Raw genomic sequence first — 27,418 nt, forward strand, 5'->3', positions numbered from 1 at the left:
AAGATATGAACTTAAATCTGTTCCTAAGTCAGTCAGTGGAAACCACTAACAGCTTAAAGTCCACAACTACTTGTTGAGTATTCATTAGCTTGAGAGTCTCAGAAGTTCATCAATTCATTATGCAAATTCATATACAATACGCAAAATAAATAAGAATTTGTAAAACCAAAAGTTTTATTCCAAAACGACGTCGCTGCGTCTCGGTGTGCTCAAATAGGAAGGAAATGTTTTTTTTGTTTCTTCAATTTTCGGTAGTGGCTGTGGCTGAAGAAGATGGAGGCTTCACGGAGCGACGAATCCAATCTGAGCCCTAACCGCGATCGGAGATCAAATCCGAATCCGGTTCATAACTCTATAATCTCTTCAGCGCAGGTTTGGCCAACGATCGACGGTCCGTTGGGGTTAACGGAGGAAGCATCGGTGGATTACGCGCGTCGATTCTACAAGTTCGGATTCGCTCTCTTGCCGTGGCTCTGGGCTGTCAATTGCTTCTACTTCTGGCCTGTTCTCCGTCACTCTCGGGCTTTCCCTCAGATCCGAAACTGTAAGTTTTCAGATTATTACAGATACATTGTGGAGTCATTGATGATCCAGTGATCAGTGTAGATAATGTGTTCTATGTTTAAATGTTCTGTCACTGGTTTTGGATATGATTTAAGAAGATTCAGACTTTTGTATGTACCTTACAACTCTTCTTGTGATGTTTTGTAGATGTTGTTAGGTCAGCAATTGGGTTTAGTGTCTTCACAGCTCTTCTTTCAGCGTGGGCTTTGACATTCTCCATAGGGGGGGAAGAGCTTTTTGGACCTGTTTGGGATAAGTTGGTTATGTACAACGTTGCTGACCGTCTTGGCTTGGCTGGCTTGGCTTAGCTCTCTCCCACTCTCTCGTTTATCTTTGACATGCAGAAACTGAAAGATCTCAAGGGGCCCTTCTTATGTTTTCTTATGTGAGCATTACTTGTTTAATGAAAATTGATGAGATCCATGTTGTGAATATAAAATGGAGTTTGAACATTATGTTAAGGCAAATAGTTCTCAAGAGATGTTTCATATATTTCTTGATCGAATTCAAATCATCAGTAATTAGCATTAAAGTACTAAATATAGCAAGCCAAGTTAAAAAAAAAACTAGTTGTTAACCAATAATAAAACGGTTATACTATTTTCTTTTTACTTTTAGAAGGTTGCTTCAAGTTGTTACAACTTACAACTCCTCTACTTCTTCATGAACTCACACTAAATAGAAATAAGAAACTAACCTTTTCTTTTGGTTAACAAAGAAACAAACTCGATCTCTCATATATACACTCCGTGTGTAGACCTCATTCTTCAAAACACAACATAGCTTGTAATCATAAACCTTAACCTTCCTTTTCGATCTTGATTCACATATCAAATCAAGAATCATGGTTAGATTCTTGACCATCGCGTTCATTCCCTTCTTGACCATTTTGTTTGTGGCAAATGTCTTGGATGCCACGGAACTGAATGTAATGGACAAATGTTGGAGACCAAACCCACATTGGCGTAAAGTCCGTAATCAGCTGGCACGGTGTTCTGTCGGATTCGCCGGTAAAATGACGGGAAACATCGGTAAAGGAGTAACACAATACAAAGTAACCGACCCTTCTGATAATCCTCTAAACCCCAAACCAGGAACCCTAAGATATGCAGCAACTCTCATCAAAGGCAAAAAATGGATCACGTTCAAAAGGAACATGAAGATCAACCTCCACAAACCGCTACTAATCAGCAGCTTCACCACACTCGATGGCCGCGGTGTTAGCGTTCACATCTCCGGTCCCGCTTGTCTCATAGTCTACAAAGCCACCGATGTGATCATCCATGGACTCAAAATCCATGACTGCAAAGCTCACCCACCGAGCTCGGTGATGGGACCAGACTCAAAGATCATGGAACTTGGACAAGTGGACGGAGATGCAATCAGGCTAGTCACGGCTAAGAAAGTGTGGATCGACCACAACACGTTATATGACTGCGAAGACGGGCTATTAGACGTCACGAGAGGGAGTACTGACGTCACGGTGTCGAACAATTGGTTTAGGAACCAGGACAAGGTCATGCTTCTTGGACATGATGATGGATATGTGAGAGACAAAGATATGAGAGTCACTGTTGTGTTTAACCACTTTGGTCCTAACTGCAACCAGAGAATGCCACGGTACATATATAAAAATCGTCTTTATAAAATTTGTTTGTAACCATTTGCATGAAACTAAACGCTTTTATTTAATATAATTTGTTATATCGATATGCAGAGTGAGACATGGATATGCTCATGTGGCGAATAACTATTATCAAGGATGGACTCAATACGCTATTGGCGGAAGCATGAGCCCTCGCGTGAAGAGCGAATCAAACTACTTCGTCGCACCAGAATCCGGACGCAAAGAGGTACGTACTATCAAACCGCAATCGCGAAGTATGAAACGCAAACGCATTTTATTCTCATCTAACGTTCGAGTATTGTGTAGATAACTTGGAAGAAACATAGCCAAGGTGATAAAATGCAATGGAAGTTCTACTCGGTGAATGATTATATGGAGAACGGAGCTTGTTTCGGCCTACAGAAAGGTATTGGAAAAGCCCGGCCCAATTACGGCCCATCTCAAAGGTTCACAGTAGCGGACGCTAAGACCGTTAAAAAACTCACTTCTTCAGCTGGAGCGTTGCACTGCACCAGAAACTCCGTCTGCTAGAACGCAAGCGTTGTCTTGTCTTTTACATCCATACACATGAATATGTATAACTGTCTAAGAACGATATATACCAATAAATAAATAAAAGTTTAAAGAAAGCAGAGTGAAAACCTTCTGATATAGAATTGGTTGTACTTGAATTTGAGTTTATACAATAAGCCTATGCTGGTAAACAACAAAAGCATTGTAACAAAACAGATCTCGTCATGAGTCTAACAGAGACAGTGTGTTTTGATTATAAACTAGTAACTAATCAAGGCACTGATGATGTCTTGTCAGAAACTGAAGAAGATTTGTCTACTGATTTAGAAGCTGTTGCTGCTGCTGCTGCTTGTTCGTCTTGGACGAGTTTCCTAAGTTTAGTCTGAAGACCACGAACTCGATCCTCGGTTCTCCTAAGCTTCCTCCATCTATAAGCAGTCCAAAGGAAAAGACCGCCGTAGACAACAGTGTAAGAACCCCAAACGTATGGATAAGCCTCGGCGTGATCTCTTAGTTTCTTGTATTGTTCTTCGATCGCTCCTACAAAGCCAGGAGCCACTTGGTTTGGCTGGCTCTCCTGGTTTTCTAATCCGCTCTGCTCCGTCGCCATCTCAGATCACAAACCAGCTGCTGACAAAATCTAAAGAGAGAGAAAAAAAAAAGGAAGTCTACAAAGTAAGAAAGATGAGCTTACATCATGCAGAAGAGTTACATTGAAGTTAATGTTATAGGAACCTTACTTAAAAAATAAAATTGGTTACTTTTGATGCGAAATAAATAAACTTTGCAGAAACCAAATTGGGGAGGAGAGATCTATGAAATGGGAATGCAGTACAATTTTAAAATCAACAATCTCTGAGGCATTTGCACAAACACTTTATATGCATCTAGGAGATGTATGGGTACAGCCGTACAGGAAATTAAATTCATTTCTCTCCTAAACAAGATCTTTATCATCTCGTCTAGGAAATAAGAAAATGAAAAAAAAACTAAAACAAAGTTTACCTTTTGAGTTAGAAGAAGCGTTGACAAAGTCGTCGTCGTGTAAGAGCGATAAGGATTTTGAAATTAAGAAGCTCAGAGAGCCATCGCAGCTTAAACCCTATAAAACCCCCCCAACCAGATCGAGAGACAGAGAGAGAGAGATTGACAGCTGAGGAGAGTCCAGAGTTAATAATACTCCTTTCCCTGACGGTCTGGTCTGGTCTGGTCTGGTTATTGGTTTTCTTTGGTATAACAGATTAAATTAAATTACGGTTTGGTTTAACATGCAACTCTTTATTGTTATCAATCTTCTTCCTTTATTACAAATCAAAGAAAAACATAACAATTATCATCAATCTTCTTCTATTTATTTACTTCAATTTGTATAAAACACAAAAACAAATGTATACATTTTGAAATCTGATAACAAAACTGGTATTAGAATGACATTTTCCCATTTCACAAATATCTTTGTTAATTGTTATCCATCAATTATGTCAAACACTCTTAATTTTTAGAAACCAACCAAAACATTCATGAAACATAATGATCAACATTTTCTTTTTCATGTCACACTGGAAATTCCAAGAACCTTGTTCTTTTGCAAGCTTTACACAATGAGCTTCATGAGCCCACAGAAGAAAAAAGTGTCAAGAGAAAGAATGGTAATAATCCAGGGATGGTGGGGCTATATATGGTTCCATCACATTCTTCTCTTCTGAATCAAGCTTCCAAAGGTTCTTCAAGTACTGCACCCAAAACAAAAAACATGCCTCACTTTTAAAGCTTCTTTCTATGAAGCAAATTCTTATACAAATACGAAGAAGAAAAATAACCTTTTCTCTTTGGTGAAGAGATTTCTGCAGTAGCATTGGGAGCGAGGGGTTGTTTTGTTGGCACATCAGGGAGATCCAATATCTCGTCTTCTTCACGCACGAGCTCTGTTGTAGGCACGTCAGGCATGTCTTCCACATTGAGCTTAAAAACAAACAAATATATATAACCAATTTGACTCCATTCAAGAAGATTATAACAACGAAAATGGTACTAGAAGAAACATGAACAAGGAGAATGTAAACTATGATAGTGATACCTGACTTTCTAGGTTGTCGAATTCTGCTAAGATCTCTTCTTCATCTTCTTCTGATAGTTTCTCCCCTAATATGGCACTCAGCTCCTAAAACCCCAAATAGTTTAACAAGTTAGACAAAGCAAGCGAATACAAAAATGCTTATTTGGTAACTCACATCCTGATAAGCCTTGGCCTCGGCAGTGTCATCCATTAGCTTTTGAACATCATCAAGGTTGACTTCACTCTGAATCGCTTTAATCGCACTGTTGCCTTGCTTTAGGCTCTCAAAGACTGCCTTCTGCTTGCTTGTTAGCTCAATATCTGCCAACTGAGAGTCATGCCAATATGTTTGTTTTTAGGTTTCTTCAACAGACTAAACCTAAAGGGATCAAGTATATATATATATATATATATATATATATATATATATATATGTTTACTTGTTGTTCGACATTGATGACCCACTGATCCACTTGCTTCAATAAGTCTTCTTGCGTCCGCTTCTTCTTCAATGCTAACAAAGCCCTGTCTTTCCTCTTCTCCCGGATTAAGTCCCTCGCAGCTTGCTTTTCGGCTTCAATCACTTTCTCAAGCTTCACGAAGGGTTTAAAAGAAACAAGAAGTTTAAGAAAAATAAATCAAGAAGCTAAGATTACAAGAAACCGCATTCCATTTCTCAAACTGACTAAATTAACAACCGATGATTATCATTAGCATGACATAATTATCAAAATTTGGATCCAAGACACATTCTAAAGGAAACTTCAACACCCATTTGAAAAATCAAGTCTTTGAACAAGCCAGCCAAAGTCAAGCAAAGTGAAGACCTTTAGTTGTTCATCTAGCTTCCAACAGTGAGTATATTAGAATTAGCAGAAACTTGAGAAACCTTTAACCTCCTCCCATGATCTATTGGTGAATCAAACTCTCAGTCACCCTTTCAATCTCAGATTCAAGAAAAAGATCCAGTTCGAGCAAGGAAAGAAGAAACCTGTTGCTGATATTGACCAAGCTTGCGCCTTTGGGTTTTGAGAGAGAGGATCGCTCGATCGACCTCCGTGATCTTTGGTTTCTTCACGAACATATTCCCCATCTCTGCTCCACTTTTGAGAACTACGCGATTTCAATCCCAAAGTCTCAATCTTTTTCAGTTTTTCATAAACCACAAAGCCTAAAAAGCTTCCGCCTTTTATGTTTTAACCGCGCGTTTTCTCAAACTCGCGTTTTAAAATTGCGTTCCGAATCTAACAGCTGTTCAATAGTTATAATTGTATCACACGTACTACAACAGCGCGTGTTCGGTGAACGCAACTTCATAAATACGCGAGAAGAGACGCGACGTTTCACTTTCCGTCAAGAGTCTTGTGTAAAAAGAATCTGTGATTTGTCTGATTTTTGGTTTTGCGAGTGTACTTTGGTCTGAAAGAAAAAAAAAAATGTCGTGGAGAGGAAAACGAAAAGACGAGGATGTCCGAGCATCAGATGACGATTCTGAAACCCACGCTCCGGCTAAGAAAGTCGCAAAGCCAGCCGAATCCTCCGAGGAGTCTGACGACATCGTCGTCTGCAATGTGAGTCTATCTACTATAATAACAGTGAGATTTAAGGTTTAAGTTCTGATTTTGCTCAAATTGGGTTTTTAATTAAATTGGGTTTTGGTGAAATTAGGGTTTATAATGAATGTTTGTTGGGGCTTTTGTATTCAGATATCGAAGAACAGGAGAGTCTCTGTGAGGAATTGGAACGGGAAGATTTGGATTGACATACGTGAGTTCTATGTCAAGGACGGTAAAACTTTGCCTGGCAAGAAAGGTATACTCTCTTTTCCGTTCTTTCTTTCTTTCTTGTGAGTGTTCCTAGTCTTCTCTCGTTTGACCATTGCAAACATGTGTTAGTTTAGTTCAGTTTTTTGTTACTGTTTTGCGTTTTTAAGTGTATGCATCTTACTTTTGGGTGGAGACTGTTAAAGTTACTTCATCTAATAACGGGCAATTCTACGGAGTGAGACTGTACTAGTGTAGTGTCGATACTGTTTGTCTCTAGGAACAGCTAAAACATTTGCGTAAATATTGTTGACATTTACAAGTTTGTTTAATATTTTGCAGGTATCTCTCTAAGTGTGGATCAGGTATTTAACATCCTTCTCCCTCTTTTTATGAATTCAATAAGTCCTTACTTTTAGCTATTAGCTCCTTATGTCTTACCTTACCCATAATGTTTTCTTATATTGCAGTGGAACACTCTTCGGAACCACGCAGATGGTATTGATAAGGCGCTCGCTGACCTTTCTTAGTTTTTTTTTAAACTTGAATTGTATCATCGGGGGTAGTAAAGTCTAGTAGAAGATGATGACTCCAAGTGTTTTTGTTATTTGGATCTGCTTAAGCCTTTTGACGGTGTATCATGGAATCTTTCTATCTCTTTTGGTTCAGACATGCTTTAGTCGGAGCATTGCCTTAAAAAATGATGATCACTCTTTTATTTTCTGCTGAAATTATAACTTGAGATACATAGGAATAGAGGTGTGCACTAACAAATTGGATTCAAGTTGGGTGAACTTACAAATGTTACAATAGCCACTTGATTGATTATTCTCTAATAATCTAATTCAGGGAATTGTCAACAGTAAATTAAACTGAAGCAAGAGGTCTTTGAATTGAAATACTGACTCAGCTGCCAAATCCAAAAAATCTTAAGTCAATTTCAACATCTAAAAGTGACTTTCTCTCAAGACTTTATCCTTCTTCAAATTATAGTGTGCAAAGGACCTGTTGTCGCCTTCTCCGTTAGTAAATGATGTGCCGGTTAGCTAACGATTCAGATGAGAATCCTGTTTTCGAAAGAGGTCATGAGAGCAAACTGTCAAGGTGCAGTTGGTTTTTTGGCATAGGATTATGCTCTCAGCTTTGGCATACTAACATTTACAAATTGGATCGTGTCCTGCGTCATTGTACACGCAATTCATCCAATCTTTTGTGTGCATCTCAGTCAATATCACTGATTAACTTAGGCTTTTCATTTCTCACTGTTGTTTACATTCAATCCCTATAGAGAGAGCGAATCTTGAAGGAGGGTGAAGCAGTGGCTGTATCATTAAACACCAAAAAAAAAAACTCAGCACATGAAGCTAGTGAGTCATATGTACTTTCTGCATCTTCCTAATATCTGAAACAGTCATATGTTTCCTGTGTAAGATACTGTTTGTCCTCTGATTACTGAATAAGTGGGAGCACGAGGAAGGCATGTGTACATTTGTGGGTCTGACTTTCGATGCATTAGTACCAAACCTTGAAGCTTTAGCCTTTAGTGCTTTATGGGTTGTACTTTTCAGACACGTGCCTTAAATTAAGGGTAGATACTTGCAAACTTTCAAAGATTCTAATCATTTCCAAGATCCAAGAACCATACATGTTCTTGATAAGTCAAAGGTAAACATTAATGTATATAATTTTATCACAATAGGGCTGCTGGGTGGACAGCTTACTTTGACTATTGAGGAATTTCTCCTTCAAGCAAAACCATCCAAGTTGCTCCTTTTTAGCTTTCACTTTATTGTTTTATAAAACGCAATGAAATGTCAGTGTCACTTTGATTCAAATTCCATCTTACCATCACCATGACTGTAAATGATAACCATTAAAAGGAATTAATATAATAAAAATGGATGGAATAAGATGAGTGAAATTGTTTTTAAAATATAGTATATTCATTTCATTCATTCTTTGTCAAAATTGTTGAGAATTATTTATGAATGTTTTTCTTTGTATTTTTCTTTTTGAAATAGATGATGGAATGTTTTTCTTTCTCTTTTTTCTCAATGTCATTCTACACCTTTCCATTCTGAAAATTAGTAATACAGTTGTAAGTTGTAACCCATGTTTTCAGCATATCCACTCATTTGTACTATAAAAGATGCAATCGATAAAACTATCTCATTAAACGAAATCTACAACTTGATTACTCTAAACTGCATGGTTTAAGGCATATACTTATAACATATTTGATAAACTTTATTTTAAAGATGATACGATACATCAAATGGAAACTTAAATTATACACATTTTCAAATCTTTTTTAAATGCTTAACATAAACAATAAGCTTTATACACCAAATTTTCTTGTGTTCATTGGTCCTCTATGATCACCAATCATCAATACGTAGTCTGGAAAGGCTTGTAGACCTTAAGATCAAGCATTACTCCAGCAATTGAACCAACTCCAGCGACCACAGAGATCACTAAACAAGAAACACTAAGCATCTGCAAACAAACCCACCTCGTGCTCCATTTCTCCACCTTCCTCTGCTTAATATACATCTCCACCGGAAAATAAACCGTCAACGGCCAAAACCCTAAGGCCCCCAAGATCCCAACCACGTCGTTGAAGAACGGCATCAGCATCGATATCACCGTGGTTAGAACGACGAAACAGCACCTGAACACTACCCTGAAAACGTTTGTTTTGTACGGAGACCTAAACCCTGGGATCTTGAACACGAGTTCCTTGGTGAGCAAGTCATTGTCTGGAAACCTCTCCGAGACTGACTTTTCAGCGAAGGCGAAGATGGGCTGAGAAAAGACTTGGTAAGCTCCGATGAGGTGGACTACGATGGCGGCGTTGGCTATGTCGAGGAGCCAAAAGGGGTTGTAGAATCCGAAACCAGTGAGGAGGTTTCCTGGTGCTGCATCTCCAAAGGCTGCGTAGCCCATTGAGCCGCATAGCATGTAGAAGATGGTTGTGATTGCAATGCTGAGTTTTGTAGCTTTCTTCATCGTTTTTGATTCTGATGGTGGTGATCTTACAGTATCCTAGATACAGAGAACCAACAGAAATAAATAAACTGTAGCTTGTGTTCCAAGAAACTGTGAATCTTTAGTGTTGTTAACCTATAAAGTTGAATTTTTTTTTTAGGGTTGTATAAAAAATGGAAGCTTGTGTTCCAAGAAAGGTTTTTATTTTATTACCTGAATCTCAATTAGGACAACAGAGTAAGAGTAAGCAAAGGCAATGTCTCCAAGTGCTTGAAAGGTTCTCCATATCTTCTGTGTTTGAGTCACTGCTCCTATGCTTATTCCTGTGAGACTTCCTTTGAATACTCCATTTGCTAGAGAGATTCCAAATCAAAGATTTAGCTTTTTTTTTCTTTTCAAATTAAGCTTTTAGGAGAATATTTTTAGTTATTACTCACCAGCAACTTGAACAATGCCGAGAGATAGACCAATGGCAGAGTAAGTAAAAGACATGACAGCTGCTACAATGGAGATCCACCAAATCTGGTCGAAGTCAGGAACCTGGGAGAGCAAGATCTCTGTCACACCGAAGATGATCATGTAAGGGTTGCTAGACATGTGACACGGGTCTTTTCCACCGCTCTTGTGGAAACAGTTCGATCTCTTGATCGCCCTGCATGATCCATCAAATGTTGTTAGTTCTATATCTTGTTTGAAGCTTGTGTCACAAGTAAAACTAAGAAACACTCACATCATGCTTATGGATGCTGCGATTGTGTAACCGATCGCGACACCAAACAGATTCAAGTATTGAATCAGCCCACAGATCTTGAACTTAAACCCACCTGTAATAAAAACAGAATATCTCAACATTTAATACAAAAAGCAGAGGAAAAAAACAGAGTGAGATTACTAAAGAACAGACTATTTATTACCGAGAATGGATCGAACAGCGTCCATGTAAGTGTAGTTTCTCTTGCCCGAGACTGCATCTCCGGTTCTGTAGCAGTCGCTGAGAAGTGTAGAAGAGTAGAGAGTAACTAAAGAGAACAATAGCATCACCGCAGGTCCAGCGACCCATCCGAGCTGTGCAATGGCCCATGCCAACGAGAGAACGCCGGATCCGATAACTGCTGTAATGATATGAGCGCTTGCGGTCCAAACAGTCCCTGGATTATTATTATAACAAAGAAGACACGTTTTTAGTATTGCGTTAATTATGTAACAATTAAAAAAGTTTGACATTTTTTGTTTTGTTTAAGATTGTAACCTGTTCTTTTGAGACGGCCATCATCGTCGAAGCATTTGAAAGCTGGTTGTTGAGGGACGGCCATGTCAAAGACTTGGTGGCCGTGATGGTGGTTGTTGGCGGCAGCGGTTGCACCCATCTGTTAGTAACAAAACCAAACTTAATTTACTTGTTTTATTTCCCATAAAAACAATTTATATTACAAGACCGTGAAAGAGTGACTCACAAGAAACATATATATGAAGTAGAATTAAAATTAGTAATGTTTTTCATACTACTTTTAAAATATTGTTTTTTTCTTCTAGAGTGTAGAATTGAAATTCAGATTAAACATCTTCCAAGTTTGTTTATTTTTTTTTAATTTGAAAGCAGCTTCTTATAATAGTTTTGAAGTATATGTGAAGATAGGGAGAGATGTAGTAATAGTACCTCCTCTTATTAAGCCTTAGGAGAAGCAATACTGTTATTACAAAGCTATGAACACAAAGAAAGAAGAGAAAAAATAAGGAGATGGGTGATGATGATATGAGTTGCTGCTGCGTTTCAATTTGTGTGATGGTCACCATCTTATATAAGCCATGAAAAGTGAGGGATATTAATTAATTAACTAAAAAGTATAGTATGGCAATTATTTCAATTTTGACAATATTTGCTTGTTGGGTATTTTCTTTTCTTCTCCACCATCATTAGTGATGGCGTATAAGAGAGAATCTAATGCTTGTGTTCTCCTCCGTACCTTTTGAGGTCGACTTAGGCACTCAGATATAACTATACTATTTATATGAATTGAAAAGACTAAAACGTCATTATTAAGGATATACGACGTTTAGGATTATATAATTAGAAAGAATTTTTGCTGCCAGAAGTGCTTATAAATATACTATTATATATGGTGGAATGTTCATCAAGTTGTTCCTCCATATACCGTGGAGTTTCTTTACGCATGCCACGCGTGGTGTATTGTTCGAAAGTAGAAAACAAAAAGAAGGAAAATGAATTATGAAAGTTTAGAAGTTTCGGGAATGTTAATAGAATTTATTCATGTACCTAACAAACTACATTTTTATAACCGGTGATTGTAAATCTCAGCATTAATACATGATTCAGCATAATTTATTAATTTGACAAAGAGCAAACTTCTTTTTTTTGGTCAAAACAAAGAGCAAACTTATACCAGCACCGTCCAGCGTCTTAGTGATGGATGTGAGTATATTGAGAAGAGAATCGAATATGTCGAGTGCTTCTATCCACCATCATCTCATTATTATTATTTTTTAAGTATTTTAAGAGCATCTTCGAAACTCTTCATTAGGAAACTGTATGTTCTTTTTTTTTTTTGAACTAAAAACTGTATGTTCTTTGAATTCCAGAATGCTCGATTTTCTTTTTCCCTTGATATGTAATTCGTCAATTCGTGTCTTTTTTAGTTAATAAAACACATCTTGGTTTAATTGGTAAACATCAGATATAAATATTTTCAACTTTCTACATTTTTAATTCCTTATAGTTGTTGTAATCACAAGCATTTCAACAATGTCTACGATGGAAATGTCAAATGGTCAATCTTGATCGTGGTGATGCATGAATGAATATGATCTGATGTTTACCAAATCATTAGTGGTTTTCACAACTGTGTCGCAACTCGCAAGACCCTTTGGCCTCCCTTGCCTTTTTTTTGTCAAATGAATAACTCTTAGCGATCATGGTATAGGATCATGTATTCATGTTGTACTATTTACAAAGTAAAAATAGTGTTGTAGTTGCCAAAACGTTTAATTGCGTGAGAAAGATCCAACAAAAAAATTACAAATGAAGGAATAAACAAATATGTTTAGAATCTTAAATCCGTATATAGAGAAGAATCGCAAGGGGTATTACAGGAGCTCAAAATAGAAATTAGAGAAATAAATCATCACGGCATTACCTACCAAATACAAAAACCGTTTTTCATAAATGACCCAAGTTAAGTCCCATATTAGGCCCATTGTGCTTAACATGTAGTGATGAGTGATTGACGGAGAAGAGGACCTACGTAGCCCATTAGTGACAAGTTGCTTGATAGAGAAGAACAAGATCCTAGAATGAAATTCACTACTAAACAGTCAACACTGCTCAATGAAAATTCTCGAATGCAGTTCACGGTTTTAAAGCACGTCTTATTTTACTTTTACACGCACGTACACACACATATAATAATATTATAATTTATAATTATCATCGTATAAGACAAGTAGTCATATGAATAGTATACATGTGATTGTGATCCTGCATGTTGTTAAAGATATGTTAAATTTTCGACAATGAGGTCCCAGCTTGTCTCCTTTTTATCCAACTTCTTAAGCATATTCGCAAAAATCTAAATACGACAAAACAAAATAGCAATTAATCCACCGTAAATATAGTATTGATATTGAGTATATATATGTTTTAGGTAGGTCAAGTTCGGCAGCTATAACATCACGCTCCGTGAAGCTTCCTCTTTCAATTCACACAATGACTTAAACAAACAACTGCAAAAGAGTATAAAAGTCGATTCTCTATATATAATGATAAATTCAGATCAAGTCCAGGTACAATTTATCTGAAATTTTATAATAGGAAAAAACATATTAGTCAATTGATCTTATGACTTATCTTCTTCTTTTTGAGACTTTACTGTTACCACTTACCACCCAAAACGACAATTAATAAATTATGTGCATCATGATAGTTTCATTCTTATTGTATGAAATGATACGACTTATATATAGAAATTTACATACTTATATCAATAAAGAAAAATGCATATTGACAAAAGGTCATGTTTGACCACAAAAATCGTATTATTCATTTGGTTATTGAGGAAGTGATCTAATACTAAAATGAAAGGCCTATCTTAAGAAAACACAATGTTGAATACAACACAATAATTTATATATGATAAGACTGATAGTAAACGTAAGCGATGATCATCAAACGGGGAGCAAGCCAACGTAACCTACCTCAACTTTCTATTTAAATAATTTGAACTAGAACAGACTACATGCGCATTTAAAAAGAAAAACAAACAAGTTTAGATCAATGAATTTTAAAACTGTGTCTCTAGTTAATGCAAGAGGAAGCGGTACATAGTGAAGGACTTAACTAAAGGCTCAATAATACTCGAAAACATTGTTCTATATACGACCGGGTAAGATAAGCCGGAATGCAAACACTTTCTTTACGAACTCAATTTTGATATATTTTAACATTTTGAATAGGTACTTACTGGTGAATGACTGAATGATCAGATCTATTCTATAAAATACTAAAATTCGACAAATATAAAAGTATAATGTAAGGAAAACAAAAAGAAACCGGTGTGACTGCGATTGGTACATGATTGCAACTAAACCAACGATCCAACGTTAGATGACGTCATCCGACATGACGAGAGCTTCCCTCAAGGATGATGTTTGTGATATGCTGCGGAGAAGCTCACCGTAGTTGCAAATGTCGAATCACAAGTCACATCTAAAACTTCCACCACAAGGAATGCTGACTTCTCTTCACCAAGGTTTAACAATAGTATCACTACTATATAAAAGCAACTACATTGGAGCTTTCTAAACACTGCCACATAGGCACAAATATTGCTAGCCAATAAAACTGTCATGTCATCCCGAACTGGGCTTCAGCCCAATAAATTGGAAACAGAGGTTCTCAAAAATCGTTCTCAAAACTATTATGGGCTCTTTCAAGATTTATACCAAGACCAAGTCTTTTATTTGGGCTTATATCAGGTTTTTTCGTCCAGGCCCAAGGTTTTGTATGTCTGAGTACAAAATAAAGTTCACCTTAGATACGCCGTCCCTTTCATCCTGATGAAGCCGATTAACTTCCTGTAACGCTTTCTATTCCATTTATTTTTTCCTTTAATCCACCATTAACATTAACATGCTTCATCCCACCCACCCACTCTGTATCATTAATTCAAGCTCAACCTCTTCAAACGTAACCGGCAGAAGGTCTCTTATAAATTTGCATGCTTATAGCAATGAAGACCGCTACATCTCCTAAATCTACAAGTATAATCTCTGCAAATTACCAGCTCCAACAATGTCGCATTCCTTCACCGTGCTTGCTGATTTGAAGGCCGTTTGCTGTTTGAAGACCGGTAGCTCTTCGACCTCAGCCGAGATTCGCCTTCTGCGGTTTTAGGAGTCTAGGATTGTGTCTCAAGATGTGGATGCTCTAGCTCTCCAATCCTACAGCGGCAAGGACAAATCTATAGGTTCCAAGTATTTACATATACCTCTCCTTCTCTCTCTATCTTTCTCTCAATATTTTCCGACCAGATTGAGTTTCTGTGTAACTTTTATTGTCTTTTGTGTGTGTACGATTCAGTTTCCTGAGACTATTTAACCGAGACGATGTTGATTTGTTTGGAATCGATGATGATGGAAAATGTACATCAGGTACCACTTCACACCCCCTTACGTATTAGCACGAAACTGCTTTGGATAGCGCTCAGATGTACGAGCTCTGCATCGACCTTAGTATTCACCTCCGTGTCAGTTATGTAGGGTTAGTTCTTCGTTTTCTTTTGTTTGTATTCACTTGATGATACTGATAATCTTGATTAAAAATTCACAGATCAGATTTTAAGTTATATGTTTTAGCTTCTTTCTGAGAAATTTCAGATTTTATAAATACATTGATGTCTATATTTATGCAAGTGAATTTGAAGCTTCCAGATGCAATAATTTTGTGCTCAGTGCGGATAAGCAGATACTCTTATCACTCAAATATGCTGAAGTTTTTTTTTACCAAGGGTCGCTCATATTTGTTGCTCTTATTTACGCATTATCACTCTTCGATGACCATACCACACACTAGAAATAAACAACAGCAAGCTTCTAAACGCCTCCCAATTCTTACTATTGGCCACCTGTCTACAGATATAACATGATGTTGTACTGCTCTCGACTTTTCTAATTTGTGTTTAATTACGTCTTCTGTCAAGGTTTTGATATTTGGTTTCAAACTCCAGCGAGCGTTCTGGAGAGCATGGCAAAGAAAGAACAGGTGCAAACCTGATGCAGAAGTGACCCCAAGAAGAAACGCTTCTTGGAACCCTTTAGATATTTCAGAGCCCGCCCGGTACTTACTCATTTTCGCTTCTCGATGATTCTTCTATAGATGGGAAATATTTAGCACAAGACGTATGTTGGTTGCTTAGTCTTGATGAGAGATACTGGCTCTTCCTTCACTCTTTGGTAAATTTTGAGGAAATTGTGCAGCGAGCATGCTGTGATTAAATTATCTTATGGTGTTGATTACCTGATTTTGTTGAGTAGGAAATTACTTATACAATTGTAACATGATGCATGATTTATTGTTATTCCTTTTCTGTTAGGTAACAAGTTGGGCAGTATAAAGTTTTAATGTAAAGACAGACCATAGCTGAAATGAAGTGATGATTATTACAAAATTTCCAACAATCAGATATGCACCAACACAAGTACAAGTGACCAAAAATCACTGAAAAAAACAAACTATGAATATTCATTTATCTCTCTTTGATTTCATAATTGTCAATTTTGATCTTGTGTTGGATTACAGATTTATCTATTTTGATCTTGTGTTGTATTTTGTTGGGCTATTGAAAACTAAAATTTGGCCAATGTAGGTGTACGTTAAGAGTAAGTGGCAATTCCATACACACAGATCATAGAATAATCATTGAAAAAAAAACTATTAACGTCCAAATGTTTTCTTTTTGTAGCAGAAGCAAATCAGGTTGTGAAAAGTAAAAGAGATGTATTATTTTAACACATTTTTAGATTTCGTTGACTTCTCTTCGTAATAAGATTACGCAATGTGTTAGGATTTGTTTATATGCTTTGGAACATCTATGAATGTCACAATAATTTTTTTTTTTGCTAAAAATGTAAATATCATTTCGAAAAATGAACAAAAATGTCACAATAATTTTTGTAACCAAATAAAGCTAATATGTTTCAAGAAAATATTGTAAGCAAATCTTGATATAAATAGTCGAGAGGGGGATAGAAGATAGTCACTGACTTCGACAGTAAATGACAATAAAAATTTCATGATTTCAAATGATAGATGCAAAATAAACGATAAATAAATAATTCAGTTTATATGAAACACAATTAATGAATATATCTATATGAGACTGAAGTACGAGTCTATGTGAAAATTACATGTTCTGTCAATTGTATTAGCAAAATATAAATCATATTTAAAAAAAAAAATATAAATCATTCTTTTGCATATTAGATCATTCATCATGATTTGTAAAACGTAAACAACTATGTTTTCCCAACTTAAATAATCAAAATATGCTTTATATTTTTCTATCGATTCTAATACATTCCTCTTAATGATATTGAAGTATAATAGTTTACTTAAGTATGTAATTATAATATATTTAATAATATTTGCTTGGTTTAGGCTCTATTTGAAATTAAATTTCACAAAACAAAATCCACTTTTCTATTTTTTAAATGATAATTATAGCATAACTGAGATGTAGTTGTCTGACTATCCATATGTATCTTCATTTAAAATATAAAACATATCTAATTTATCACAAAATCTTTTAAATATAACATATTTTAGTACAAAAGTAAAAATATTAAAGTAAATTTTAAATAAATTATCATGTATATATTTCTTTAATTTCTTTTGCAATAGTCAAATCAATTTAGCTTAAATAGTTTATTTTCTAAGATACCATAAAATTATTTTCTAAAATTATAAAACCACATAAAAATCCAAATTAACAACCAAACTGCATACTTAAATTAAATATTAAAATAAAAATATTAGAAAACCGGCGCGTAGCGCCGACAAACCCCTAGTTCCAATAAAATATACTCTCTCTCTCTTTCAAATTATACGATGTTTTAGAAATTTTTGTTGTTTCGAAATATATTACGATGTTTTGAAATTTTAAAGTTAATTTTAACTTTATTAAAAAATGTTCAACTAATAAAATTTTACGACTTTTTTTTATAATTGTTGAATGATTTTAAGATAATATATCTAAAAGTGCTTTTTAGAAGAATGTATTTTTTTTTAATTTTTGTGCACTAAACCATAATATCGAATATTATGAAAGATGGGAGTAATAAAGTGTGGCTGTCGACAAAAAAAATAAAAATAAAATAAAGTGTGGCTGCTGACGAAAAATAGTTTTGCACCAAAAAAAAACACATAATGGTAACTGGTAAGTAAAAGAATAAAATGGATAAGCAACATTGAGAAGCAGAGGATTAAGTAATTGACACTTGTGGCCAGTCAACAATATACAAAGGGTGCAGGTGACGTAAGCAATGACAACATCACTGCTCTCGTTAAGTCGACTATCCACTAAGACTAGGCCACGTATGTAACCAGCTGGCTGCGGTCAGCGTAGAAAAGAAAACAGTCGGTATTGCTGCACGTGCTCGAAAACACCCACGTGTCATCTCTGTCTTTTTCTCCTTGTTTTTTAATTCAATTAAGTAAATTTCGGCTATTCTCGTCCTTATAAAAGCCTTCGTCTTCTCACTCTCATCTCCTCGATTACAATCTTCAGCAGACGAAAGGAGAAGGAAAAAAAAAAATTGAACGAAGAGATTTGAAGAGAGAAAAGAGAAGAGAATGAAAGCAGAGCTAAACTTACCTGCAGGATTCCGATTCCATCCAACGGACGAAGAGCTTGTGAAATTCTACTTGTGCCGGAAATGCGCATCGGAGGAGATCTCAGCTCCGGTTATCGCCGAAATCGATCTCTACAAGTTCAATCCTTGGGAGCTTCCAGGTAAATTCAGGAAAAAGAATCTGTTTTTGTGGTTCGAGAATCGTTGTTAACCGAGAGATTTGATTATTCTTTCAGAGATGTCTCTGTACGGAGAGAAAGAGTGGTATTTTTTCTCACATAGAGACCGGAAGTACCCAAACGGTTCGCGTCCAAACCGGGCAGCTGGAACCGGTTATTGGAAAGCGACCGGAGCGGATAAACCAATCGGTAAACCGAAGACGTTGGGCATAAAGAAAGCTCTAGTCTTCTACGCTGGGAAAGCTCCCAAAGGGATTAAAACGAATTGGATTATGCATGAGTATCGTCTCGCTAATGTTGATAGATCAGCTTCTGTTAACAAAAAGAACAACCTACGAGTATGTTCTGTCTTTTTCTTGAGTTATGTTTCATTTCGTGAATGTAATGATGATTTAGATTGTTAACTTTTTTTTTTTTTCGTTGTGAACAGCTTGATGATTGGGTTCTATGTCGAATCTACAACAAGAAAGGAACCATGGAGAAGTATTACCCTGCGGATGAGAAACCGAGGACCGCTACATCAATGGCGGATCAATCATCATCGCCTTTTGACACATCGGACTCGACTTACCCGAACGAATCGAGCAGCTCGGGTGGTCACGTCGTGTCACCGGATGCCAAGGAGGTTCAGAGCGAGCCTAAATGGGGAGAGCTTGAAGATGCTTTAGAGGCTTTTGATACTTCAATGTTTGGTGGTTCCATGGACTTGTTGCAGAGCGACGGTTTTGTTCCTCAGTACTTGTACCAGCCTGATTATTTCACTCCCTTCCAGGATATGCCCGAGCAGAAACCGTTCTTGAATTGGAGTTTTGCTCCACAAGGGTGAAAAGGGAAGAGAGTAAAAGGTGGTTTAACTGTGTCGTGAAGTGCTTAGAGAGAACAGAAGTTATCAATCATCTTTGTTTCTTAGTAGTCAAAAAGATTGTAGATGTTAATAGTTGTTAGCATCATAGGCAAATTCTTGTTATTTCATCATAATTTTATATGAAAAATATTCAAATTCTTCACGATGTTGCAGCACCTATGTAAATACTGATATATAAAGAGATATTAAGATTAAGAATATTCATATTAGCTTTTGTAACCGAGGCGATTTCCTCAGTACTGCTTTTCCTATGTCTTGAAGTCTTCTGACTCTCCTCTTCTTGGCCCGTGGGTTTATTTGAGAATCAATCTCTATTTCCTTCTGTTCATGCTGTTTGGAGGTCTTCATTGGAGTCTCGTGAAAGACTTCTTTGCTTATACCTTCGGTTTCACATCCTCGAGATTCATAACATGGAACCACCGCTTCATCATAGGAATCGATGATCTCGGAGAGCTGGCTTTCTATCTTTTGAGCAAGCTTCCTCAGTTCTTCGCAGCTTTCCTGTAAAAAAATAACATTAGAAAAGAATACTCGGACTTGTTTTTCATCAGCTCATAAACACACCAGTGACATAAAGTAACATGTTCTTTTTGTCATTACCTTGGAAAGAGGCAAACGAGAAACACCATCAATCTCTATGACAACTTTCTTCTGCTGGTCTTTCTCTCTGCACTGCTTCAGCATTTTCCTATTTCCCAAATCCCCAAAGAGAAAACATGAATTTATCAAAGCTAATTCAAAGATGAATATACAAACATGGAAAAAAGGGATCAGAGGCTTACTCTAGAGCAATGATATTGCTGCATGCTTCGGTTTGACTTTCCCAAAGTCTTTTATATGCTACACTCTTCCCTTCCTCGCATGCTTCCTTCATAGTGTTAGATGTTCTTTCCCTTAGGTTTTCTTCTCCTTTACATGACTCTTCGATCAGCACATCATTTTGCTCATCTACAACAACTAACTCATGTAGTTCACCTCCTTCACTGTTTGCTTCAATCCTACCTTCACCCCCACTTTTTTCAAGAGCCACTTCTGATTCTACAGCAACTCCCTCTATACTACGAGTTTTAACAGTCGTCACACTCAAACATGCTTTGCCTCCAGTGTCACTTACTTCAATGAAGTTAATGTCATTGCCACCACATGCTTTACGTTTGGGGCTGGTTCTAGATTCAGTCAAGATCCGTTCTTCTACAGTCCCTTTATCATTTTGAAGGCTCATAACCTCATCCGCCGCACACTGATCATTCATTATCAACGGCATCTCAACGCTCTTTCTCTCAGCATCATCAGTTCCCGGAAGAGTGTAACAGTAGCTGTTGTAGTCACAAAGTATCTCTCTCTTCTCCACAAGCTTAGCCAGATGATGACTGAGCAAACTCGTGTGAGCAAACGGCAAGCTCTCATACTTGGACTTAATAAACTCTGATATCGCTTCTTCGCAAGAGCCACCTGCTTCATTCAACTCCGTGATAGCAATAAAAATCATCTGAAATAAATGTAGTATACAGTCAGAACAACACATGTATAAACACATAAGAGATTCGGCATTGTTATAACTTATACATACAGCAGAGTAAGTGGGATGATCAGGAGCACGTGATAAACACAGGTCCAAGAATCTCTGTTCGAAGAGTCTACTCTCAGGAATCAATAACCCTCTCGAATTCGCCAAGTTCACCATAAAGGCTCTCAGATTCTCAGATTTTCTTCCATGTGCCTGTAATCAACAACAATCTTTCAGATTCAATGCATGAACACGCTCTCAAAGCTAATGGTATCAAGCTACCCTAACGAGAAACATAAATTACTGATTCTGCTGAAACCTAAACGACAAACACAGAATCGAAGATGGTGAGAAGCAGAAATTACAAACCATTGGCACTATCGTAGTAGTATCCGCCATGGGAGACGAGTTGAAGCTCTACGCAGAATCGGCGCTTAGTATCTGAAGGCGAGGGAAGTGAGGACGATGACAATCAATTTATATCGAGTTAAACCGAATCAAACCGGGACAAATTGTGATGTATGATTTTAATTTAAACCGGCCGGTTTCGTTTGGTTCCAGTGAAGCTAAATAAAGCCAGAGGAGGAAGAAGAAAGAAACCGAATCAAACCGGGATAAATTGAGATGTAAGATTTTAATTTAAACCGGCCGGTTATGTTCGGTTCCAGTGAAGATAAATAAAGCCAGAGGAGGAAGAAGAAAGAAACCGAATCAAACCGGGACAATTTGTGATGTATGATTTTAAGTTAAACCGGCCGGTTATGTTTAATTCCAGCGAAACTTAAATAAAAGCGAGAGGAAGAAGAGGAAAGCGTTAAGACCAGAGATGCTTCCGTTAAAGCTAGCTCGCTCTCTTCTCCTCCACGAGACTCTCAACCTCACTCACAACTCCGGCGAACCAAACGAAGTTGATGGAGGAGAAGGCGAAACCAGCATTCGAGAGATCCTAAGCTCACAATCAAAAACCCGATCGAGATCCAAGAACACGAGGAAGAATCCGAAAACGCCGTTGCTCTTCTTCGTCCCCTCGCGAGAATTGATCTCGGAAACTTACAGATTAGCATCAATCGCGAGAGATCTGGGGATGGATCTGTACCCAACGCCTTCCCTCTCCCACATCATCTTCTCGTTCCCGCCGCGGGAATCCGGATCTGCGCCGTCGCCGTTCTCCACGTCTTCGTCTCGTCCTTCGACTTGTTGGTCTTCCTCCGCGGCCTCGATGTCTTCGTCTCTCTCGTGGTCTCTTCCTAACGACGCGGTGATGCTCTCTTTCCCGTCTCTCTCGGTTTCGTCGATCTCGCATCTCAGATCATTCGTCTCCCTCTCCAACGGCTTGTTCAAGCTCGTGTTCTCCCCCGCCGCCGTGGATACGCCTTCCTCCTCCTCCGTTAGCAATTGGGATTGCTGCTCTGTTTCTCTCTTCTCGAGACTCACGAGCGCACGAATCGGATCGATGGAGAGTTTCTCGCAGGCGTTGGCTTCGAACGGATGGACGATTTACAAGACGAAAGCTAATCAATCGACCGGGAGCTGCTCGGCGTATCTGTTTAGGAAAGTGTACTCGGGTCGGGTTATGATGACCCGGGAGGGAAATGGTGGGTCGTGTAGAGTGAGAGAGCTGAGACTTCCTCAGTTGGATTTCGAGAACGCTCCTCTCAGGATTCTGCAGTATCTGATGTTGATGACTGACCATCTCTTCTTCCTTGCATAGCTTATAATTTTATGTTTTGTTTCTACAATGTTAATATAATTTCATTGATAAAGGTTTTGATCTTTAGGCATGTAAATCAACAAGGTCTTCCTCTATCATCTTCGTTCTCGGATCTTAACAGATTTCATTAAAACAGTTTTTGAAACAGTTAGATCTTTTGAGGTAGTCCACCACAAATTTGAAATAGCTTATAGTTATTTCACATTTATGTGCAAGTCCACCGTCCGTGATCGACGTGTTTAACGGTTACACAACAATGAAGTTGACTTCTTCTTGTAGTCCCCATCACTTTTTTTGAAAACTTCACTTACTAGCCTTTTTCCTTTGTTTATAATTAGAGTGCGGTGTCCTCAGTCGCTTTCGGCGGGTGAATTAGTAAACAACATGCGCAAGTTCTTTTACCTGATGTTGATGATTGACATTTTTTTCTTGCTTAAATTAGATTTGTTTTGAAATGTTTATATATCATAGCTAAAAGTTCGTAATCTTCTTTTATTTAAAAGTTTACACGTAATTATTTAATTTTACGTTTACATACACGTAAAAATTCGATATACGAGTTGTACAGTAATAAAGGTTGTTTACTCTTCTTGTGTGTGTTTCTTCAATCCCCTGTCATTTCTTGAAACTTTTCAGCACTTATGGAGTTATGGGCCTTTTCCTTTGGGTGACGAAGACCTCGGAGTGACTATCGGCGGGGTAGGTTTGTAGACTGTTAACAATATGCGCAAGTTCATGTGATTTGTTTCTTTAGCAAACTTTACACTGAACTTTAATGGGTTTAGCTAGTTAGTAACACCATGCATAATTTTTGTATACAAACAACTTATTCAGACTATTTGGTTTGCATTTTCAGTTACAAATTCTACCTGGTGGTGGAGCTGTTGGAAATTTATCCGCACATCGAGAATCTGAATACCCGGTAGTAACTAGGGTAAAAAAAAATTGAAGCCATTACTGGAGCAGGTTTCTTTTATAAACAACGTAGAACGTGAACAACTGGACACAAATTTCAACTATGCGTAGAAGGATATAAATATACTAACTTGTATGGCGTCTGGCCTCGGCAACACCAACTTGAGAAGAAAGACATAGGAGCAAAGATAGAAGAAGAAGAAGAGCTATCACATATGATTTCTCTTTAGCCATTTTTAGCTTGTTTTCTTTCGTTACACAACTTACATTGCATGAAATGCTATCTAAATTTATAAGAGATTGAAATGAAGCATCCTACTCACACCAGAACTAAACTCCAATGCTAACGCGTTTTTTATCCTGTACAATGACTTACGCATCCTGCCATTCTTTTGCTATCCAACAAATGCTAAAGACTTTTGAGTCCACGTTTTTTGTTTTATTTTGTATATATTGCTATACAAATATTTGTTTGATAGTTAAAATATGTTCAAACAAAATAAATCACAATATATTTATACTGTTTTCTTATACAAAAATTATGTCGGTAGACAGAAACATGAAACTTGAACGTACCGTAAAGACTTCAGTAGATAGTAGTTTTACTGATTCGGTCTTGGCCGTATTAGCTATTTATTAACAGAGACTTGAGTAGATCATTCTACCTACCAGGCTATCACTGCTTTGTCTTCTGAACACTCCACTTTATTAAGGAAAGATGAGTGTTACGTCCAAGAGATTTCTTTTTTTGCTGTTCTTGCGAAGTGTATGGGTGAAAGAACAGAAACGCACAATTTCTCAGGACTTGAAACGGAAAGTCCTAACTCCATTAGAAATCGTTAAACAAGAGTTACTCTGAGACACTCTTCATATGAACACTAACATATTTATAATCAAGCAACATTCTTAGAGGTCACATACAATCTTGTATTTTTAAGATAACAACCGCAAACTGTCTTCTGCATTGCTCTCTATGTTCATGTTGTGGAATTTTTGTTTCTTCTTCTCAGGTCTAATTGACCCATGCAGAAGAAACCGGCATGGACTAATAACTGAGAGACAGAAGTTTCTTTTTATGGGGACAAATAATTGTACATTTCTTTCTTCTTCTTCTAATACAAGGATGTAAACGATATTGACAGAGACATACTAAAAGAAAAAAAGAGTAACACAAACAAACCAGGAGAATAAGGATGAGGAAGAATGTTCAAGTGGAAGCGTGAGCGTGAGAACGTGATGCCCAGATGCCAAACACAAGAAACCAGAAGACGAACAATATCGCCCAGTAACGTGCTGGTCCGTACCTGATTCTAGTCAGCACTACCTGTTTTTTTTTTTAAAATCAGTTCCATTCATTCACAGATTTCAAGAAGACAAGAAAATGTAGTTTATTTACTTACAAATCTGAAGACGATGACTACTGTTAAAGCACAGAGTCCACCCAGGAGTATGTGCAGTCCACTCTTTGCAGTTCTCTGCGGTAAAAAGATCACAAGCATCAGTATATTAACATTATATAAACATAAATAGAGGATCAGTGTGATCTAATTAGCATGCATACCTTCCCAACACGTGGAGCAATGAGCCAAGCCAAAGTAACAGTGAGTAACCCCGTAGCAAGTAGTATCCCTGTACCTTCCACAGCCCATTTAGTAGCTCTGCTCTCCATAGGCAATATATCAAAGCTTACGACACCCAAAGGCTGTTCAGATGTAACCTGAGAAGAAGCTGCCACCCCCGCAGCAGCTGAATTACTACTACCATTATTATTGTTTGGACAATGAGGACCAAACCACAACGAAATCTCACTAAGCCGTTGCCTTCTAATGGCTGCAACAGCATCAGGATCTATCCCCGAAGAGCTCGTGTTGCTGCTATTACAAACAGCTACAGGGTTGGGATCTCCACCAGCCGTTCTTTCTCTCAGCGCTGCGTAATCTTTCAACGCTACGACCACTTTGTTGAGATCAACCGTTCTTATATTCACCGCAACGTTTCCACATATCTCGCAGACGGTTGATCCGTGGTTGACAAACCATTTCAACGCGCAGGCGTAGTGCACCAGAGCGAGGTCGTTTTTGCAAGAGCATCCGAGCTCTAGCAAGGTGTCTCGGTGCTGCCAAGCTCCCATTTCTATGTCTTCGTTCGCGCAGACGAAGACTTCTCCGTCTGGACTTATCAGTTCGATGAAGCCGGTTTTATGATCGGCGGTTTCTTGGTTTTTTGCGTTGCTGCTTCTACGAGGCTCTGAGACAGGAGGTGTGATGCCTAAAAAGCCTAGAGCAGCGTCTCCTCTTCTGTCGGATTCTGCGCATTGGCAGACGCGGCATGTTGGTAAGCCGGTGTCTTTGTCTGAACTGTAACGTGGTGGTGGTGGTGGTGGTGCTTCATCGTTCTTGAGAGGTGGAGAGTCGTGATCACTGACTCCGCTATTGGTAATCTCCAACGGACTCTCTTTACCCATCAAATCCCCAGCTGAAACTCCTTCCACAACACAACTTAAACCATTTCTCCAGATTTGATTCTACTCCATAGACATAGTAACCACCTTTTGACAGCTCAAGAACAAGTTAGATAGGACCCTCTAATGTCTCTCTAGGACAAGGAGAAAGACGCAAAGCTCCTGCAGTTAAAACATACCATGTAAACGAAGGAGAGTCCAAAAAAGGAAGCAAAACACAAACAAAAGTGGAATGAAGATTAGAGAAGCATCAAGGAGGTTTGTGAGAAGAAGTTGGTAACAAGACGCGAAAGAGACGTAGCAGCTATAATATATATTAGTAAGATGCAACTAACCTATCAGAATATCAGAATCACGAGAAGAAGAACCACTAACAAGTTTTTTTTTTCAAAACAAATCACATGAAAAGAAGGTGGCTCTGCAGCAAATGAATAAAGATTATTTATTTTGTTTGTAAGATTGTAACGGGAAAGATATCATCAAATAATGTAAGTAGAAGAAGACGTCCTCCAATTACTCTATAATCTTTTTTTTTGTTTACTAAAGCTTGGAACAGCAAGGATTCCACCTAACAAAGTCGCACTCATTAATTAAATTAAAGATCTATTTTGCAGTTATGACAAAAAAATAAAAATCATAACTTTGTTTACTATCTTTGTTAGTGTAACACAACGCATAAAACATAGATAAACCCAGAACACAGAAGTAAACATATTGATCTATAGCGTTACAGAACAAAGCTAAAGATCTACACTTGCAATAGAAAGATCAAGACTTTAGGATAAGAATCAAGCAAACCTCCGGAGAATCTGGGTGGAGAGATCGATTGTAAGCAGTGAAGATTCCAGAGAAAGCAATGCGTCTCTCTCTTTTAATCTTTCTCTGGCCGCCTAACAATTAAGGGGGAAATTGGGTATTTAGGTATTGGGATTTATCAAGGAAGATTAAAATCTCATCCTTCTTCCTCTGTCTCTCTCTCTCTGAGCCTTGCTTTGCTTTGCTTTGCGTTCACAATTATTTATTTTGTTGTTTATCTCATTTTTTTCTTTTTGGGGATTGAGTTTTAAATTTCTGGTTCTTTTCTTTACTTTTTGTAATAACAAATGGAAGTGATTTAGTGACAGTTCTCATCGTTTGCCACTAACACACCAACCACTCGTATTCTGAAAAGTGTAGATTGTTCCATTTCTTCTTGTTTTTGCTTTAGTTCTCTTTATTAAAGATTAGAAGTTTTTCTTCCCCCAGGTTAAAAAAAAAAACAGTTCAGATTCCCACTCAAACACAGACCAAAAGCAAAACGCAGAACAAACATTATACAGCACGGCACAACTCTATATCAATATAAATCTTGTGGTTGATATAAGTTCAGAGTGTTCTAGTGTTGATAACGGAAACAACAAGGCAATA

General features: G+C 37.5%; 10 protein-coding genes across 12 annotated transcripts; 5 read left to right on the top strand and 5 right to left on the bottom strand.

Moving 5' to 3' along the window:
• Positions 1 to 194: 194 nt before the first annotated feature.
• LOC106419436 (probable gamma-secretase subunit PEN-2) lies at positions 195 to 1,078 on the top strand. Its single transcript, XM_013860220.3, has 2 exons — positions 195 to 544; positions 712 to 1,078. The coding sequence occupies exons 1-2, from the start codon at positions 274 to 276 to the stop codon at positions 870 to 872; spliced, it is 432 nt and encodes a 143-aa protein (XP_013715674.2). The 5' UTR covers positions 195 to 273; the 3' UTR covers positions 873 to 1,078.
• Positions 1,079 to 1,451: 373 nt separating this feature from the next.
• LOC106419263 (putative pectate lyase 2) lies at positions 1,452 to 2,900 on the top strand. The gene is made up of 3 exons (XM_022693761.2): positions 1,452 to 2,184; positions 2,282 to 2,417; positions 2,498 to 2,900. The coding sequence occupies exons 1-3, from the start codon at positions 1,496 to 1,498 to the stop codon at positions 2,720 to 2,722; spliced, it is 1,050 nt and encodes a 349-aa protein (XP_022549482.2). The 5' UTR covers positions 1,452 to 1,495; the 3' UTR covers positions 2,723 to 2,900.
• LOC106419196 lies at positions 2,818 to 3,934 on the bottom strand. Its single transcript, XM_013859954.3, has 2 exons — positions 3,710 to 3,934; positions 2,818 to 3,344 (listed from the first exon to the last, which is right to left on the bottom strand). Exon 2 carries the CDS (start codon positions 3,312 to 3,314, stop codon positions 2,976 to 2,978), a length of 339 nt encoding a protein of 112 aa, XP_013715408.2. The 5' UTR covers positions 3,315 to 3,344; positions 3,710 to 3,934; the 3' UTR covers positions 2,818 to 2,975.
• Positions 3,935 to 4,180: 246 nt separating this feature from the next.
• On the bottom strand, positions 4,181 to 5,958 carry LOC111201531 (vacuolar protein sorting-associated protein 20 homolog 2-like). Its single transcript, XM_048742467.1, has 6 exons — positions 5,752 to 5,958; positions 5,201 to 5,353; positions 4,936 to 5,088; positions 4,782 to 4,865; positions 4,525 to 4,666; positions 4,181 to 4,437 (listed from the first exon to the last, which is right to left on the bottom strand). The coding sequence occupies exons 1-6, from the start codon at positions 5,851 to 5,853 to the stop codon at positions 4,412 to 4,414; spliced, it is 660 nt and encodes a 219-aa protein (XP_048598424.1). The 5' UTR covers positions 5,854 to 5,958; the 3' UTR covers positions 4,181 to 4,411.
• Positions 5,959 to 6,059: 101 nt separating this feature from the next.
• On the top strand, positions 6,060 to 7,241 carry LOC111201532 (RNA polymerase II transcriptional coactivator KIWI-like). Its single transcript, XM_022693759.2, has 4 exons — positions 6,060 to 6,331; positions 6,467 to 6,572; positions 6,866 to 6,888; positions 6,994 to 7,241. Exons 1-4 carry the CDS (start codon positions 6,197 to 6,199, stop codon positions 7,051 to 7,053), a joined length of 324 nt encoding a protein of 107 aa, XP_022549480.2. The 5' UTR covers positions 6,060 to 6,196; the 3' UTR covers positions 7,054 to 7,241.
• A 1,505-nt stretch (positions 7,242 to 8,746) lies between these two features.
• On the bottom strand, positions 8,747 to 11,297 carry LOC125579079 (amino acid permease 2-like). The gene is made up of 7 exons (XM_048742468.1): positions 11,169 to 11,297; positions 10,761 to 10,878; positions 10,426 to 10,659; positions 10,242 to 10,335; positions 9,949 to 10,163; positions 9,725 to 9,864; positions 8,747 to 9,568 (listed from the first exon to the last, which is right to left on the bottom strand). The coding sequence occupies exons 2-7, from the start codon at positions 10,876 to 10,878 to the stop codon at positions 8,912 to 8,914; spliced, it is 1,458 nt and encodes a 485-aa protein (XP_048598425.1). The 5' UTR covers positions 11,169 to 11,297; the 3' UTR covers positions 8,747 to 8,911.
• Positions 11,298 to 18,275: 6,978 nt separating this feature from the next.
• On the top strand, positions 18,276 to 19,617 carry LOC106419276 (protein ATAF2). The gene is made up of 3 exons (XM_013860034.3): positions 18,276 to 18,534; positions 18,610 to 18,890; positions 18,983 to 19,617. The coding sequence occupies exons 1-3, from the start codon at positions 18,375 to 18,377 to the stop codon at positions 19,376 to 19,378; spliced, it is 837 nt and encodes a 278-aa protein (XP_013715488.2). The 5' UTR covers positions 18,276 to 18,374; the 3' UTR covers positions 19,379 to 19,617.
• On the bottom strand, positions 19,491 to 21,502 carry LOC106419272. Its single transcript, XM_048742469.1, has 5 exons — positions 21,294 to 21,502; positions 20,988 to 21,137; positions 20,200 to 20,906; positions 20,018 to 20,105; positions 19,491 to 19,918 (listed from the first exon to the last, which is right to left on the bottom strand). The coding sequence occupies exons 1-5, from the start codon at positions 21,321 to 21,323 to the stop codon at positions 19,619 to 19,621; spliced, it is 1,275 nt and encodes a 424-aa protein (XP_048598426.1). The 5' UTR covers positions 21,324 to 21,502; the 3' UTR covers positions 19,491 to 19,618.
• Positions 21,503 to 21,750: 248 nt separating this feature from the next.
• LOC111201529 lies at positions 21,751 to 22,782 on the top strand. Its single transcript, XM_022693756.2, has one exon. It carries the CDS (start codon positions 21,751 to 21,753, stop codon positions 22,633 to 22,635), a length of 885 nt encoding a protein of 294 aa, XP_022549477.2. The 3' UTR covers positions 22,636 to 22,782.
• Positions 22,783 to 23,100: 318 nt separating this feature from the next.
• Positions 23,101 to 27,404, bottom strand: BNAA10G22730D. 3 transcript variants are annotated; one of them, XM_013860032.3, is made up of 6 exons: positions 26,810 to 27,404; positions 25,112 to 26,173; positions 24,951 to 25,025; positions 23,682 to 24,870; positions 23,505 to 23,564; positions 23,101 to 23,347 (listed from the first exon to the last, which is right to left on the bottom strand). In XM_013860032.3, exons 2-4 carry the CDS (start codon positions 26,012 to 26,014, stop codon positions 24,865 to 24,867), a joined length of 984 nt encoding a protein of 327 aa, XP_013715486.2. In that variant the 5' UTR covers positions 26,015 to 26,173; positions 26,810 to 27,404; the 3' UTR covers positions 23,101 to 23,347; positions 23,505 to 23,564; positions 23,682 to 24,864. The 3 variants fall into 3 exon arrangements, with proteins under 3 accessions (XP_013715486.2, XP_013715485.2, XP_048598427.1); XM_013860031.3 differs by having other exon boundaries at positions 23,682 to 24,874; XM_048742470.1 differs by lacking the exon at positions 26,810 to 27,404 and adding an exon at positions 26,347 to 26,598 and having other exon boundaries at positions 23,682 to 24,874.
• Between the last annotated feature and the right edge of the window lie 14 nt (positions 27,405 to 27,418).

Source organism: Brassica napus, chromosome A10, assembly GCF_020379485.1.
Source record: "Brassica napus cultivar Da-Ae chromosome A10, Da-Ae, whole genome shotgun sequence".
NCBI lineage: Eukaryota > Viridiplantae > Streptophyta > Magnoliopsida > Brassicales > Brassicaceae > Brassica > Brassica napus.